Genomic DNA, 18,030 nt, shown 5'->3' with positions numbered 1-18,030 from the left:
ATAACGCCGACGCCGGTTACCCCGGGCAACCGGAAAGCCACGCCCGCACCCTCAAATATGGCTGCCCATATTCGCGACTCGTGCACCTTGATGTTGCCAAAGGACGAACGAGGGGTTGGAACGAGGGAGTTGAAACGGCAGGGCGAAGGGAAGAGAGAGGGTGGCCGAGGTGGCGAGAGATAAAACGACCAGCGACGGACTGGGGGCGGCTGGAATTATCATAATATTGGTCATTGCTTGTTCCGCTGGATGAGGCGAAGTAGCTCCGCTTCAGCCGGGAATCTTTCACACGCGGGAGGACGTGTCGCGTGTGGATACCTTCTCTCCCTCTCTCTTTCACTCTCTCTCTCTTTCTCTCTCTCTCTCTCTCTCTCTCTCTCGCTCTCGCTGTTCTTCTTTGGTTGGTGGTTGGCGGTTGGTGGAACCCTTCGCGTAGCCGTTCTTTTCTTGCTCCAGTCATGGCAAGATTCAGTCTTTTGGAGCACTTCAGAGTGATTTTTTCTTTTCTGTCTTCGCTCTTTTGCTTTGGCAGATTTTGAAGGTTTCTTTGGAACTCGGTAGAGTGGTATGGTTTCAGAGAGTTGGAGGACGGTGGATGTTAAGTAGATTGGGATTCGCTTGGTTTTGGAATACGACGAAGATTTTGGTTGGTTCACGTGCCACAGAAAGCTTTTTGGACTTTTTTATTCAAGTGCTTTCTCTTCCTTCTTTTCCTCGTTTTTGGACGGGTTTTGATGGTTTCCTTGAGAGATGATGACGAAATCGAAGTTTCGCGGTTTCGGGGTTGTGGATGTTGAGTAGACAGAGGGTGTGGTATGATTAGTTTCAGATGTAATACTCAGTATGTTACATGGAGATTGATTCTTTTGAGAGATAAAGAGTCAGAATGTCCTCTTTTCTTTGTTTCTTTCTGCTCTTTTTCGGTTTTTGCTTCTAGAAATTTTGGGGATTTCCTCAAGAGACAATGATGAAATTGAGATTCGAATGTTTAATGCATTGCAATTTAATTGATTTCTTTTCTTGAACTTCGTATCATAGTTATTTTATAGGTTTATCTTATCTCGTAGATTTTTATTAATCAAATCATCATATGTGATTGGCTTAATTCAATGGAATACGTGAAATGTCGTATAGAACGTACGCGTTGCAACAACTGGAACTCTTTCAAACTTCCTTTTACTCGATTCGATGATTTTCTATTGTTACGGTTAGCTTCAAAGACCAGGGACGAAGTGCAACTCATAAAATGCAGGGAATGTCATATCAAATGCGGAGGCATTTTATGTTCTTTTCTTTTGCAAAATGTTGGAAATATACGTGGATGTGAACCCACATTTACTGTAGATTTTCCTTTGTACGATACATATTATATTTCTAACTAGTTATTTTGGACTCTCTTTCAGAGAATTAAAATCTAAAATGCAATTCAAACAAAATGGCAGGTTTCCAATTTCGGTAATGCAAGATTAAAATATTTCTTTAGTCGTATTTTTAAAATAATTGTACATATGAAATTTGTTTCCGAAATAATTAAAAATTATTCTTAGGGGTGCATGAAATTTTATATTTAATTTACTCCAAAACTCAAATGTTATAACACAATAAATAAATGTTTCTTTCTGTCATAACTTATTGTTTCGATAACAAGTAGTTATTGAGAAAGTGCTTTAAATCATCAAATGGAAATTTTCACCCTCAATAAACTTGTTTCATTAGCGATACTTTCATTAACAATACACAGGGTGTCTTGTAACTGGTGGTACAAACCAGTAAGCAGTGATTCTTCGCGAAAAAATAAGTCGAAAATATGCAATAAAATTTTTCCATTTAAGGCCTCATTTTCGAGAAAATAAAATTTGAACATGTTCACGTAAGGATTGGTCTAACGCGCATGCAGCACACATTTTCAAATTTATTTTTCTCAAAGACGAAGCATTTTACGAAAAAAATTTATTCTATATTTTCGACTTATTTTTTCACGTAGAATCACCTGCTACTCGATTCTGTCACCAGACACTTTGTATAATGTAATTAACATAAAAATATTAATATATGATATTTTGATCATTTGACGAAGAAATTACACGTGGTCAATGTTCCATTTGGAAAAAAAAGGAAACGTTTCATACGTACCACTAACCTGATATAATAAAACATTTGCATCTGATACGATTGATGCAAATCGATGCACTGATACGAATGATTCTCACGTTACATAGTATTATATTTTTGCTTTGAAATACATATCGACGAGTTCATTAGTAACGAGTTCCCGGCTAAAAGTCACAACGATCAGAGATAGAACGAGGGAGGAAGGCAGGTATGAAGGTAATATCTTGTTTACCCGGCTGGATGCAGGCGTGTCTGCGCAGAGTGGAACGCGAAGGAAAGCGAAGGGAGTATAAAATGAGTGGATTTTCATTGCAGTTTAATCCAGGCCCCCACATCCCCCGTCACGCTATTCTAAACGACGATACTCTCGAAGGCAACTCTTGTCGCTTGGGGTGACGATATTACATTCCTCGATCGTGACGAAAACAGCCAGACCGAGCCAGCTTTTCGAGCCTGTTCCACCACCCCACCGCTTCTATACACGCGTTTTTAATTCCTTTCTCACTCTGCTCTAACCTCCAGCCTCTTTCCACGCGATAATTTTCTCTTCGTTTTAACTTTCGATCATTTTCTGATTTCCTTTCCTCTTTCCATTCTTCGGTAATTTTATCGTAGGATCTCATTTTCAGCATTTTCCATGTATTTAGTACTGTTCTTTCTCTTTTCAACCTCCAGTCTTTTTCTGCGCGATATTTTTTCCTTGTTTCGTTGTTTCATCTACCGAATCATTTTCTCATTTCTTTATCTCATTTTCTTCGACAATTTTGTCGCAGGCATTCGTTTTTGTGAGTTTTAAGCTTAATACGGACTTTCCTCGCGTACTCTCTTGGTCTGCGATTTCTGTTCTGAAAATTTTCTCTCTTACTTTATGCAATCGTTTATAATTTGGCAGTCGATGGCAAACGTCGAAAAAATCTAATTTGAAATCATACAATTTATTTTTATTGCACAATATTAACTATAGACTTCGATGCATAACAATTCCCTTAACATCGTATCATATTGCATTTTTTCTTACGATTATCCTGCTCTCCAATTCTTTTCTTTTCTTTTTTCATAAAAATTATCTTCGCTACTAAACTTCGCTACTAAATAATCTAACAACGGTATTCAAACAACAATTATTCCTTCTGTGATAAATATCGTAATAAATTTCGCAAATAATTAAACTCAATGGTAAACAGAAGAGGCACGATAGTTATGAAATAGTAGATAAAATGGTTGACAATGGCCGTACGTAGGAAAAGATTTTCCTGGTGTATTCATAGAAACATCCAGAAGAAATAAAGTCATACGTGGGGAGCACAAACTAGCGCCTTTTACCCGATGGAAAGTTATTTCTTTCTTTTCCTCCGACTACTCCTTCGTTCATGAGCATTCATTCCTCGTGATATGACGTGAACATTTATAGAACTCGCCGTACGCGTTGCCTCGCCGACACTAACGTCGATCGAGCAGACAATTATTGTTGCACTATCTCTACCTTGTTGCACATAGATAAACACCGAACCATGAACGATAACGCATCATAAATCGCACGGTGACGTTTTAAATTCAGGGTCGAGGTAGAACGATATTATATTTTGGAAAATTTCCATGCTACACGGTATATTGTCGCTATAATTTAGTGAATGTTATTTTTCCTGGTGCTACTTGAACAATAATTCGTCATAATAATTTATAAATTTTATAGAATCGATAGGATGTTTCTATTTAGATTTAATTTACTTCTGTTAATATATTCCAATTTATAATTCATTAGGTAGTGACGGTAGGAGATATTATATTTTATTAAGAGTTTTATATTAGCGTTATTTGTTTGGTGTAATTTAATAAACGTTACTTTTTACGGTACCATTTGGCTAATATATTACATATAGTCGGAGAATTTGCATAGGATGTTTTTATTTCAATTTTGCCGATATACGTATACTGTTTACCATTGAAGACTGTTATCACATTTAATGATTAGATTGATATAATGCAGGCAAGCTACGCCTTGAAAATGTTTGTTTAGTGCAACTGATAATGATGAATTATTCCAATCTTTGTTAGTACATTATTTCAAATGCATACACAAGCATTTTTTGAATGCAGAATTAGATAATAGTAGTACTTAGAATTTACGTGTTATTACTCAGAAGCGAAATATCTTCGTTATATAAATTTTAGTAAATAGTAAAGGTAAATAGTATAAAACTTAAACATCGTCATATGTGCCAGAAACGAGAAGAAAATACATCAAAGACTAAATCAAACAACCATAAACAATACTCAAACGTCGTCAAACCCAAAGATCATAAAATGAAGAGAAATCTCACCAAGAAATAAAAGAATACTCAAACATCGTCAAACCTATGAAAAAATCTACGAACGAGAAAAAAAATTCTCCGAAAAATGCAGAAAATACTTGAAGGTCCCAAACTTCGTACAATCTCCCGCCGTTCATCGACTACTTCAAACTCCAAGCCGATCCAAACTTCAGCTCAGAGAATGTTACCGTTTACGTAGGTTTGAAACTCGAGCATCCGAGGTATCGGTGGCTCTCATCGGTCGAAGTAGGAAGAAGAAAAGGGCCGGCGGCGTGTTCATCGTTGTCACGATCGTGGTTCCTCGGCCGTGTACACCCCTTTAATCGTTCGTCAAGTGTGTGTGTATTCGGAATGTAATATATCCTGGCTGACACGTGGCGGTCACGTGCCGCCAAGTGTTTGTTTCGGTTTGCATTGTCGCCACGGATACGTGGCGTTCGGAGGTGTGTCGCTTGGATCATCGCCGATCTCTCATCGTACACAGAAATGAAGGAGACGATACGTTCCCTTTCATTATTCCACGCTCGTTCGAGTAAATAACGTGCCAGTAGTCGACAATTAGGCCGCTGGGAAAGAGATTCGTTACACGACACGGCACTCACTAATAGAGAATCGATCGAGCGACGGTACCTGCTGCGACGGGAGATGAGTTCTGGATGAGTCTTTTCTTTCCAAGATTTCTTCGGTCACACGTGGGAATCTGACATATACAGGATGATTTTATCGGTCGGATTGGTGGCTGATGAATTTCACTGGAAAATTACTCCATCTTTTGTCTATCTTCAAATTGACATGGAAAAAGGGATAGCAGAGGTTTTTATTGCAAATTGGTGAATCTGATTAAGGAAATGATATTATATGATAGATTTTATTGTACAATTGATTGATTCGGAAACTGTAATTGAATTTGGGAGCTTGGTACCGGATGGTGGTTTCAATCGATTCTGTATCGATTTTATTATAAAATTATTTGTGAAACTTCAAATCATGTCGGTAAATGGAATGGTAACAAAATTATGTTTTAACGGAGGTTTCGGTGCGTGAATTTAGTTGAGTTAGATAATTGTAAGTTAGCTTAGACGATTGGTGGAATTTTCATTGACTTTTTCCAGTGTTGATCGGTAAGTAAAGGATAGCATAGGTTTCAATTAAATTTATGAGCCTGATAAAGAGAAAGATAATATTATATGGTAGATTTTATTGTACAATTGATTGATTTTTTGTCTACTTTTTCAACTGATGTAACTGAGAATCATTTTTTAGCAAAGATATTAACCTTAGTGTTTAAACTTGGATATATAAATCGCTGAAGCAGAATTTTAAAAATTTTTTACCTTATTGGAAGCGTAAAATATCGGCTTACTTTTATGAGTAAATATTGCAAATGTGTGACATTCCATACGGAATTCTTCAATAATGAATACCAGTAAAATTTGGAAGATAAAATATAGTAGTAGTCGTCCGAAGTGTGTGACAACGTGTGTTTTAATTTTCAAATTAAAAAGAATTCTCTCGGATACAATACAAACAGTGAAAGTGTGTTAAAAATATTTTTCACTTTCTAGGCACATAAAAATCTAATCAATGTAAAATATTATCTTTAAATATCTTTCCATGTTTTTTAACATTAAACGTCTGTCCTCTAAATTCTCTTCTCATTTCTTTACTCCGCTATGTTCCCACATTTTTCTCGTTTCATTGTCCTTTCTTATTTCGATATCACCATACAAACTATTAAAAAAAATTATTTTAAAACATTATCTAAGCAAAAAAGTAGCATGTATATTTTCATTGTATATTTCGTCGATTTTCATTTCTCAGTTCTTTTATTACCAGTTCACGTCTTTCCTTTCACTCAAATAATTATCTTTTTAACCTTCTGCCTTGAAAATTTCAATGGTAGGTGTAATAGACCAAGAAATCCAGTGAAGTTTTTTAAATTAAAAAAGTTTGTATCGCAAAAAAAAATGTAATAAACGTTTATAAATTTCTTTATACGTTGTTATTTTTATTGTTTAAAATTTATTTGTATGGTACGTCTCTTTTGCTTTTCCACTTTATATCAGCGAGAAGAATGCGAGAAGCAATTCTCACGTTATCAATGTTACCGTAACGGTGCCAGTAGAATACAGAAGGTTAATTTTGTTTCATTTAAGCAATATCGTTCTATTAGACTAATTGTTAGTTCGTCAAAAGGTAAATTAACGTAATAATATTTGATGTCCTTGTTGTTAAAGGAAAATGGGGAAATCTCTAATTCAAGAAACTTGGTTGATATTAAACACAATACAGTGAAACATTTATAACGAGAACATCCAACAAAATACAATATTTCTACCATTTTTTTTTTTTTATACTAAACCATAAATCGAACCAACATCGAATTATCTACGTAAATATTAATCCCAAAGTATTTTCCCATCGAATTCCTAATTTCTCATGAAATTTTATAAACAACATTGTAACTCTCTGACGCAATATTATTCCAATAAAAAAGAATTCCGTAATTTGCTTGAAATTCATTAACCTTCCGATGAAAATTTTAATGATACAATCGACTCTAACACATTTTCATAATGAAACTTTTTAAATCCGATAGCTTTTTTTCAAAATGGAACAGATTATAAATATTCGTAAATCGATTTATACAGTAGCCTTCCACCTCTCAAAGACGTTATTCCACAAGAACGAAGAATGAAGCGGATACGATTTCTTTTATACTTAACAGTACTTTATTGTTGACATTATTACACGTTATTATAAATCTATCATCTTGACACGTATAATACTTACTAAATCTACAGAGACAAGTGGTAACGGCAACCTATAACTAAACATACATTATAGCATCGGTACTTATTTTAGTAAAGGAACAAACAGACGTACCGCTTTACTTTCGTCACAATACCTTAACACACGACAGTTCAGAATCGACAAGATTAGTAAAATATACACCGTTCGAATAATAATTCTGAATCGTTCTCCAAACTGTCACTTCTTTCTTTCATTTTCTTACTCTCGTCTCCATTTCCTTTCATCTTGTTTCGTCTTGTTTTTACACGAGAGGAAAAAGAAATGAATAACACTCGCGATCGACTATTTATATGATACATTTAACTTAACATTAAAAATCTCTACAACTCTAGATCGATCGGCTGTGAATTTGTCCAAGTATAAAAGACTATCGAGTAAATCGTTTTGTACCCAAACGTCGACAATACGGTTTAGAATCGGTGTTTTCCTCGGCTCTATCGATCTTTCCCTTCTTTTAACTGACACAGATCGAACGGAATCTATGAAATCTCGTGAAATGTCTGCTCCTCTGCTCGCAGAATGCTTAACCCTCTATAACACCGAGACACTCGGATCTTGCGTACTCGTGCACTTGTGTTTTCGAATTTCTATTCTATTTATCATTCTGCTATAACATGTAAAAGATCCGTTTCAATGTTTCAGATTCTTCACCTAGATTCTCAAACGCTATATCTATCATCCTTCACTTATAATACCAGCTACGTACAATTCCATGTATTTTTGCGTGAAATGATTTTACAGAAGCTCTTCTGCCTATTCTCTTTGCAATGGCAAAACGAATTTTCACGAAATGTAATTCGTTTTTCCATTTGTATTTGGACCTAGTCGTTCTCTGGCCAAAGTTATATTTACACGATATCAACCTGTTAATCGAATCGTCTCTTAACACTAGAACTACCGGTAGTTAACATGACTGGTTTTTAAAAAATACGTAATAATAGAATATTTTTATGATTTATTACTTTCTTACAGAAGCAATTCCATGCCATGTAGTACATTTTTGGTATTATTAATCCATCTGGGACCATGATCGACCTAAAGGAGGGTTGTCACATTTATAAAATTGTAGAACCAGTCATTTTGAGTGCTGTGGTATTTCTAGCGTTAGCATCTAGCGATCTAGCGATCGGTCCGGAATTTTCCTGATAACTGATATCATCATATTGAATGATACGCGGTAAAAATTTAAAGAACGTGTGGCAAATTGTAGAAAACGAGGAAACTGGTTAATTGGGGTTCGATAAACAGATTGCAGGACCCTTTTACACTTTGACAAGTACCAGTCATTTTCACTGGTATTGTACTGGTAAGTAGCCTTGATACAAAATTATTTTCAGTCTGAATACATAAAAAACAAAATGAAATTCATTATATTATTCTTTTAGTTATCGTTGCGAAAGTCATTACATTATTCCGGGAAAAAATATAACATGAAGTAGGAATTTTAAAATAAAATTGTAAAACCAGTCGATTTGACTGGTGTGGTAGTTCTAGTGTTGATTAGAAATTTCTGTAATTATGCCTATCATGTCTTCTATATATTATTACTTCTGTAACAATATAGAAAATCAATTGAAATTTGGTCGGTCTCAGTCCTCGTAAATATGCACATGACATAATTTGCTTCTAAAACGATACGTAGATGGATAAAACACGTTTGAACGTAGAAATTACTATGTCGAAGAAATTGGTAATCTTAACGAATCCACTCGTCTTTCCCCATTCAGGGGTTAGTTAAATTATATTATCAATCTGTACCGTTGATTTTCCAAAATTTCTTCCAGTATTACAGTCTTCGAGATGAAGAATACAATAGAGAATGACGATGTTTTATTTGATGAAAACGAACATTTCATGTCGCTATTCGACTGTACGCTACTTCCAAATTTTCTGATCGAAATCAGAAATCAATTTAAAATTTGCTAATCTCGTAAGCAAACATGTCTGTTATAGAGGGCTAATGCATTATCAATAGAACACGTTGTCGATCAGACATTTTTCCAGCATCGATGTGAAGAATTTTATGTTGCGGATGTGTCAGATTAAAGTCAGAATTTTAATCTAACACTGGAACAAATTTAGAAGCAACAATTCTCCTGACAAAGAAAATCTATGAACAAGATAATGAAGCGTCATTTATCACAAATTACGCAGATAATTTTCAATATATACCGGTAGAAACTATTTCACCTTTCGAAAATATTTGTTGCAGAATATCGACTTTTCTCTATTTTACGTTGTTTGACCATTCTTTGGATGTCGATGTGTCGGAGATTTATTTTTCCCGAAGGAGTCGCCAGCTTCGCTATTAGAACAATGATTTTCGTTATCACGACGTGCATCGTTCACACGACTTGAAAACACGCACGAACCGGCTGTGTAATCAGATCTACATAAACGAGAACGATAACGAAAATAAGGAGCCTTGAAACGAATAGAAAACGAACGAACGTCTCGTTGTTGCTTCTGGTTTAACGCGTCACGTGCCATGCGGGTCACACGTATTCCATTTTCATTCACCGGAGAAGAGTATTCTACGGGGTTTGATCTTGAAATGAAACGCAGAAAAGCAGGCGAAGATACGAAGCATACCGTTAAAGTAATATCTTTGTTATTCGACGAGTACTTTGAATATTCTCCTTGAATATCTTTGAATGCTTTACGATATTGTATATTCATAATTGAATGATTTTGAGTATTTTTAAATATTATTCTTCAAAAGTTTTCAGTGCTTCCTAACACTATTTTTTCGTATCATTGAACAGTATCATTGAATATAATTGTTAAATGTTTCTGTATATTCTCGGATATCCTTCACTTTCCAACGTTTTCAAATAGTATTTTTTATTTGATACTCTTGAATAACTTTGAATATTATTCTTGAATATCGTTTGCTATCGTATCCCTGAAAACCTTCATAGAATAATGTTGAATAGTATTTTTAGATCTCTTTGAGCGATTTTGAATACCATTCTTAGATACCATAAAGTATCTTCCAATACTTCTAAATTCTTTTCGATGTTATTCCCCATTATATTATCTTCAATATTACATTAAATATCAAGCTTTTCAATTCACTCCTTAAAATTAAAATTAATTAATTAAACTATAGAATTTCCAAACTTTCTAATTACAAATTATCTATTCTCCACGGCACGGGACGCGTTAATAAAAGCAGACTAGCAATTTGTACGTATCGTTTGATACTTTTATTCGTTAGAATATTTCTAAGCAATTGTAAGAACCAAACCATAGCGCCGTTCGATAAAAATCCAGTTGGTATTTAATCAACGAAATTCCTAAACATACTTAACCTGCTTTTCGATCAACGAAATACAAATGCGACCGGATTCGTTGCACAAATGTTACGCTGCGCTGTTACGTTCTCCTGCAATAATTCTTATCTGACAATCGTCATCGTACACGTTCGAGGAAAATTCACTAGTGGCTGGTATGTACACGCGTAGACCAACACATACGTAATCGTCATGGATGCGTATCTTTGCAGGGATTAATTGTAAATTATTCCATTCTCTTTTCCCGTGGGTACCTGCACATGCGTCTTATGCACGTTTAAAAACGCTCGAAAACAGACTCAAACACGCTGTTTCTGTATTAAAAATCGTCGACGAATTTCCGTCGAACTGTCGTTTCGCATTTCTTTCTTTCTCCTATTATTTGCGCGTAATTATCTTCTTTTGTAAATCTGTTATGGAAAATCTTTCATCGAACAGCGAACGAGAAAAATTTCCGAAGAAATATTTCTCTTCGCTGTGTGTCATTGCGAAATTAAAATCTCTATTTGAGGAATTGAAATGGCAAATGACGTTAGTACCAACAAAAGGTCCAAGTCGATTTTTCTATTAAGAGGAAATATAAATTTCACGTAGAATAAGAAGAGGAAAGTTATCGGTATTAAAATAATTTATTGTAGCTTCTAGAGCTGCGATCGTAAATCAATCGTTTTTAAAAGATAGAAGAATAGCGTAGACGAGTTTGTAATACAAATAAAATGTAACTAATGAAAAACAATTCCTTATACGCAATTTATTCTTTTTCTAAATCTATTAAATTGATAAACGCTGAAAGTCTATAGTGTCCAGGTGTGATAAATTGTGCAAATGATAAAATTAATAGAAACGAATATTTTTTCTATTGAAAACCTTCTAACGTTTACGAGTCATTTACGATTTCAACCCCTCAATTATAATTTCCTACAGTATAAAGTATTCTTTATGTGACTTGTTTCTTAGTACGGCGAATAGAAAAGAATTTCGGTTGAGAGTTGTGCGAATTACACTAGTGATATTGACAATTTGATTTATTTATTAATTTCCCAATAGATTGCGTAGTGGTACTTTCGGAAACATGTTTCTTAAGTCGTAATCGATTTTGCAGTGTATCTGGCAACATTCTGGCGTTGATATATGGAAATTGGAAAGTTCACTTCGCCGAAGTCTTCGATTTTCCTTCGATTTCCTCCGTCTGTATCTTCGATTTTATATAAATAATTAATTCTTTGGAATAAACATTTGTACAGTAGCATTTAATTTCTAAAGAAATTTTTAAGGATTCGGACCATTATGATCTTACATCAATGTCTGCTTCATACACTGCTCGGAAAAAGGAGTTAATTATAAAAGAGAAAAACAAAGATTTCGTAATGTAACGTTTAATCTCGTGAAACCGCTAAAAACCTCATCAAACGATGAAGCAGCTCTCAAAATATCGCCAATCTTCTAATTGTTAGGTTGCTGTGCAATAAATGGCAAATAAATGGATTGAAATGTGTCTGTGTTCATTACGTAACTATGGCAATGATTATTGTTCCTCTATCGCGATGAGGATTACACTTCTTAGAATAGCATGCCATTATGTTCGTGTATCTTTAAATAAAAATTTATCGGTGCAAGTCTTTCACAATAAGAATAATATTAAGATAATTCCAATATGAACAATGGTATCCATTCTTGTGCACTAGAAATAATTCCAGAGAATCCAATTGAATTAAAAACTAACATTTTACTATTTTTTTTATCCATTCCTTGAATTTATTGCCACGTATTCCTACATTTTCAAGCTTTTCGAAAATCTTCGTCGCAAAATTTTGCTTCCAGATAATCTACATTTTTCAAAACGCTGCAATGTTTTCTAAGATGTAAACGAGGCAGTAAATTACTAAAAAAAAAAACTTGCATATAACTGACAACGAATTGTTCTTGGCCGAATAAACAAAAATAACTGATACAGACACGAATCGACCATTAGTTTGCCAATCTAATGTTTCGAACAGTGTATCAAGTCGATTAGTCCAATGTTTCTCCGCGTAAATCGTTTCCTAATAAACCAGAGAAACGAAAGGATTGTGTTTCAAAGCTCGCGTTACTCGCACGCCGGTTAAAGATGTGCAGTTTCGTAAGACAATAAAACTCGATAAGGCTCGATCTTTGCGAATCGTTGCACGCGTTTTCGCTATCAAAACCTCCCGTATCGAGGATCGAACACGAGAATCAAAGGTACACGAATATGTTTCGTAGTACGGAACGCGAGCATCCCCTATATATGTGTGTATTTCTTTTTATTTTTTTCGTACAACGCTATGTACACTAAAACGTCTACTTGACCGAAAACCCGGCCCGAGCTTTACATTAAATCCGATGAAGAGAACTGACCTCCCCTCTCTATCGTTCTCTGCCACCCTCTCCTACCCTTTCACTCGCACATTCTCTCTTTTTCTCTCACACTCGCGCAAACAATAGAAAGCTGAGCAAAGATTTGTTCGAGGATGTGCGTGTGCATGTGTCTGTTCGTTTGCATACGTGTGTATACGTGTGTACGTGTGTATATTTACAGTGCTGAGATATTAATCTATCGTTTAAGAAGCCTCCGGCTAAGAATAGAGCACGGAGGAAAGAAAAAATATGTGAAAATAAATGGGGTTGAAACAGAGAGGATGGAAAATTATGAAGTTCGATTCGCGAGGAATCGATTGTTCATGACGACGCCGTACAGTCGCTAAGAATCGTTTCGACACGACCAAAGGGGATCTTTTCTCGTACTTAAACCACTACACTATTGCACTACACCTTTTTACAATTATCTCGACTCGTTCTTTTGTCCGTTCGTTCTTCTCTCTCTCTCTCTCTCTCTCTCTCTTCTTTTTTTCTTGTTCTTTTTTACACAAGTACTTGTCGAAGTTGAAATCTTTGGTTCCGTCGCTTCTCTTCTTTTGGTATCTAGCTATTTTATCACTCTCCATAGTACGTATCACTATTCTTCCACATACTTTTGATTTCTGATAATAACGCGGAAGTGAAAAATTCTTTGCTTCTCCAATGTTCTTTTCTATAAATTTTCCTCTTCCCTTCCATTCACCTTTACAGTCTGTAACCGCTTCTTCATCATCCAAAATCCATCACGAATGTCGAAAACATTCTCCACCGTCTCTCCTTGCCTGTCCACTGAAGTTCCCTTGAAAAAACTGCAATCTTCTCCGAAAACCGGAATCTCCAAGAAAACTGAGATTTTAACGGAGATCCGGCCAATGCAGAGTGCCAGTCAGAAAGAATCTCGAAAAACTCGATCAAACAAATCCTCTAAACGAGAGGAGAGAAAGCCGACGCCTGACTCCTGATCTCCCTATGCTCCGACGGGCTGAGATCCAACAGCCCGCCACAATTCTGATCGTTTGCCGCCTGTTTACCGATTAGAGCGTCAATACTGAAGTTCCTCTTCTTGTCAGCCGGCGGATGGCTGCTCGGTATCGTGGTGGTCCTCGTTGGCGCAGGGTCGATTTGTCTGATCGGCGGAGCCGTGATTGGTACCGGTTTGTACAATGGTGGAGGCGGTTCCAGGAAGCCGCCAAGCTTCAGAGCTTCCAAGGTCGACGGGGAGAAGTCGAGCAGGGGCAGACCGGGTGGCGGAGACAGATACGCGGCGCTTGGATAGGTCAGAGCACCGGGATGACCACCGCCGCCGCCAGGGCAAGGTCCTCGATCGCCGCAAATGGCGAAGGTCGCCATAATCGCCCTGTCTCGGAGCACATAATGCGGCGGAGGCCTCTTGTACCTCTTTCTGCGACGCAAGAAGCTCCCATTGTCGAACATGTCCTCGGCCAATGGGTCTAGGGTCCAGTAATTCCCTTTTCCAGGATTTCCTGGCTCACGTGGTATCTTGATGAAACAATCGTTCAGGGACAAATTGTGTCTGATAGAGTTTTGCCAGGCCGGGAACTTGTCGTGGTAATAAGGGAACCGTGACATGATGAACTCGCAGATTCCACTCAATGTCAGTTTCTTTTGTGGCGATTGAAGAATCGCCATTGTAATGAGAGCTATGTAAGAATAAGGTGGCTTGATCAAAGACGAGGACATCTTGTCGTTGCTATAGGACGATGCTTGGCCGGACGAGTTGTTCTTTTGTTGACTGTTGGCCGACATCATCGAGTAGTTCTTCTTGCTGCGACTTCCACCACGGTTTCTGGAGGACGCGGTGGTCGGCGGGACTGGAGAACTCGAGATGATTGGGCTGGACGATGACTGGGACGGTGACAGGTCGTTTTTGTCCAGACTCACCGGGTCCACGATCATGCTGCTGCTGTCAGAGTCGCGGTCGCTGTCCGCGCAGCCGTCGCACGACAGGTTCGACATCATCATCCCACGCGGTTCCATCGTGATCGCTTCATGGGCACATTTAAGCCTATTTTTTTCTGTCTTTTTCTTTTGGAAACTTTAGTTTCTCTGGTTCTTTGGAAATAGGTGAAGATACTCGTTGTTGTTCGTGCTCATGGTGTTCTTGTCTTATTTCACCGACGGGGGTTCGCTTTCGTGAATGTTTGTACGCGCTAATGTGTACTTCCTGCGCTCTCTTGAAATATTCTTTCGTTTGTTCTTCTTAAATTTTTTAACGAGGTATAAATGTAGGTTGTCCGTCGATGTTCAAAAGCACTGAACGAAATCGCGCGAGCATTTCTCTTTCGACATGTTTTCGCGAGGCAACTGTCACACACACGAGCTCCGTACGAATTGTTATCTTACGCTAATAGTTTGTTTCCACAACGATAACGAGCATTTTTCTTTTTACTCTTCTTCTCCGTGTCACCCACTCACTCTATCTCAAGGATGACGGCTGCCAGTGACGCACTCCACTTTATCGCTAACGATCTTGCGATATTCGCTAACCATCACGATTGCCCCTCATGCCCCCTCATCGAGCACGCTTCGACTTTCCCTAAAATACTACGATCTCCCTAATCTATCAGTTTCCAACAACAAGTCACTTCTCCCTTGTTCGATGTAACCAATCTCTCGTTACAGGATCACTCTCGGTCCAAATCCGACACGACGAAAAAAGAAAATGAAAATAAATCACAAGGAAAGTGGAAAACAACAACGATTCTTCCAATTGTTCGAATAAATTTCAATCGTCAATTGCCGGAGGACACAGTAGCCGCACTAGGCGTCGATTATCGAGAGAGTCCATGAGCGAGCGTTTCTACGCGATAAATCACGTTTGACGAGGTTAGGTGTACGAAATGCGGTCGAAGCTTATGATGCGCGGTTGCGAGTGTGCCAGCGCCGTGTAGGACCGTCTACGAGGCGAAATCGTAGGTCGAATTGATTCGAAGTGACTGCTTTGGTCCTACATGGGCGGACCAATGGGCGGGCATTTCAACCTCTCGTAAAAAGGGGATGAAGGGGTGGCGGTAGTGCTCCGGCTCTACCACCCCTCCAACGGCCGGTATTCCGGCGGATCCGGCGCGCTCCCTCCACATCCTCCTTCAGGAGAGAAGAGGAATCGTTGTCGTCACCACGAACGAGGAGAAACCCCCGGAGGGGACGTCGGAGTTAGGAAAATAGCGGGATAGATAAAGGGACTTTCGAGGCGGACCTGGAGGGGTAGAGAGAGGGCAAAATTGTAACACTCCGAGGGCTGCTTTGCTTTGAGCGGCACGGCAAAAGGACCAGGCGTTACGTACTAATAGAACCTGCCTGTACAGATTCTCCCTCCCCCATCTCTCTCTCTCTCTCTCTCTCTCTCTCTCTCTCTCTCTTTCTCTCTCTCTAAAGGTATCGATACCCGTTTTCAAATGTTCTCGCTCACCTGCAACTTCCGCAGTGTAGACGTGTTGCCTTTGGTTCTTATGCACGAGGATTATGGGGTGAATGTCTGGTAAAGGATTTGGATATTTTGTCGGTGAGTTCGAGGAAGGGTGAAATGCTTTTTGAAATTTTGTAGAGGTTTGATTTAAGTAAATTATGAGAAAGGTTCGATTGATGTGACAGCGTAGAAGCGACCTTTGGAATATTTTGTTGGTAGAGTTTGCATGTGAATCAGCAATTGAGAATATTTCGTTAGTGGGATTGAGAAACGGATGGATTTGTTTTTAGTGAATTTTGCAGAGGTTCCATGAGAAATATCTTGACATATGCAACATCGGTATGGTGTTACAATGGCGAAGAGATTTCGAATATTTTATCGGTGGAATTCAAGTAAGGATAAAAGTTATTCTTTTTTTAGAGGATTTCGTGGGAATTAGTATGAAATAATGTTTGAAGCAATAGAACGATAGTGTACGGTTTTGCAATATTTTATTAATGGAATTAAGAGATAAATGGCAGTTAATTTTGGGGGGTGGAGATTATATAGAGACATAGCCGACGTAAAATTTGAAACAGGATTAGTGCAATATTATAAAGAGCTTTGGTTCATTTCGATGGTAGAACTCAGAAGAGAATGGAAATATGGTGTTAATTAGTTTGAAATAACGTTTCAAATAGTATTGACAACAGTTGTAAATGAGACAAAGTGAGATTTGTAACTCTAATTAGCATCTAAATGGAAATTATTCTTTTTCAGGAGTTTTATAAAAAAGAGGACCCGATTAGTATTTGAAATTAGTATTAACAGTATTATACATTATTTCAGTAACTTCTTTGTTACCAATGCTATAAAACTTTGGCTGAAGCAGTGTCTAAAATAATAACGTAGTACTAGAAGCAAATTCCTTTGTGCAATACAACGCGATCTACGAGTCACATAGCTCCTCATAAATACTACAATACTACCAGATACAACGTAAAAATCACGATAACCTATGAATTTCTCGCTCGATCAATAAAACCTGAAAACCTCGCCAACTATCACAAATCGGAAATAAAAGAAAGAAATTCTTCAGACGCGACGTTTCCACAAAATCGAACGATAGCGAGCCTAATAGGAGTAGCCGTGCAGGTCGCGAGATCCCGGCTAGGTTCTTGGATTTGCAGCCTCGAAATGGAGAACGATGGGATCCGTAGTATCGCCAACAGAGCGAGCCGAGCTGCACGCATCACGAGTTAACTTCCCTCAGGCAGCTCAAATAGAATCTGTATTACGCCGCGGTGGTACATAGAGAGAGGAACGAAGACGGAACACGAAACAGATCACGAGAAACAGAGACGAGGATCGAGTAAGTGAGACAGAGGAACACGATGATAGACACGAAACACGATAAAGGTGAGAAAGAGAGGAAAGGACCGAAGAGAAGGTGAACAGAAGAGAGAACGATGAGTCTATTGATGGGACGAAGAGAGTGAAAGGGAGTCGAAATGGGGTGAGACAGAGAGACATGGAGAACGATATAGACAGATGCGTATCTACCTGAGCGCACTATCGGTTCACAGAGCCGAGCAGAGAGCGAATATTGTGTTTACCCATACGCACGGCTTTGCGATGCAAATAATCTGGTATTATTGCACTTACTCCACGTAGCAGCGAGGTTCTTCCGTGACTGGCACAGCTTCAACCCTTC

General features: G+C 37.8%; 1 protein-coding gene across 1 annotated transcript; it reads right to left on the bottom strand.

The window, feature by feature from the left end:
- Positions 1–10,127: 10,127 nt before the first annotated feature.
- On the bottom strand, positions 10,128–15,870 carry LOC138183147 (forkhead box protein D3). The gene has a single exon (XM_069119741.1). It carries the CDS (start codon positions 14,906–14,908, stop codon positions 13,835–13,837), a length of 1,074 nt encoding a protein of 357 aa, XP_068975842.1. The 5' UTR covers positions 14,909–15,870; the 3' UTR covers positions 10,128–13,834.
- Between the last annotated feature and the right edge of the window lie 2,160 nt (positions 15,871–18,030).

The sequence above is a fragment of the Bombus flavifrons genome, chromosome 9, assembly GCF_040668555.2.
Source record: "Bombus flavifrons isolate JBK064 chromosome 9, iyBomFlav1_principal, whole genome shotgun sequence".
Classification (NCBI taxonomy): domain Eukaryota; kingdom Metazoa; phylum Arthropoda; class Insecta; order Hymenoptera; family Apidae; genus Bombus; species Bombus flavifrons.
The sequence above is the reverse complement of the archived record's forward strand: the minus strand, read 5'-3'. Positions and strand labels throughout refer to the sequence as shown.

Coding starts and splice junctions, on each gene's coding strand:
- LOC138183147 (XM_069119741.1), bottom strand. CDS start 14,908: ATGGAACCGCGTGGGATGATGATGTCGAACCTGTCGTGCGACGGCTGC.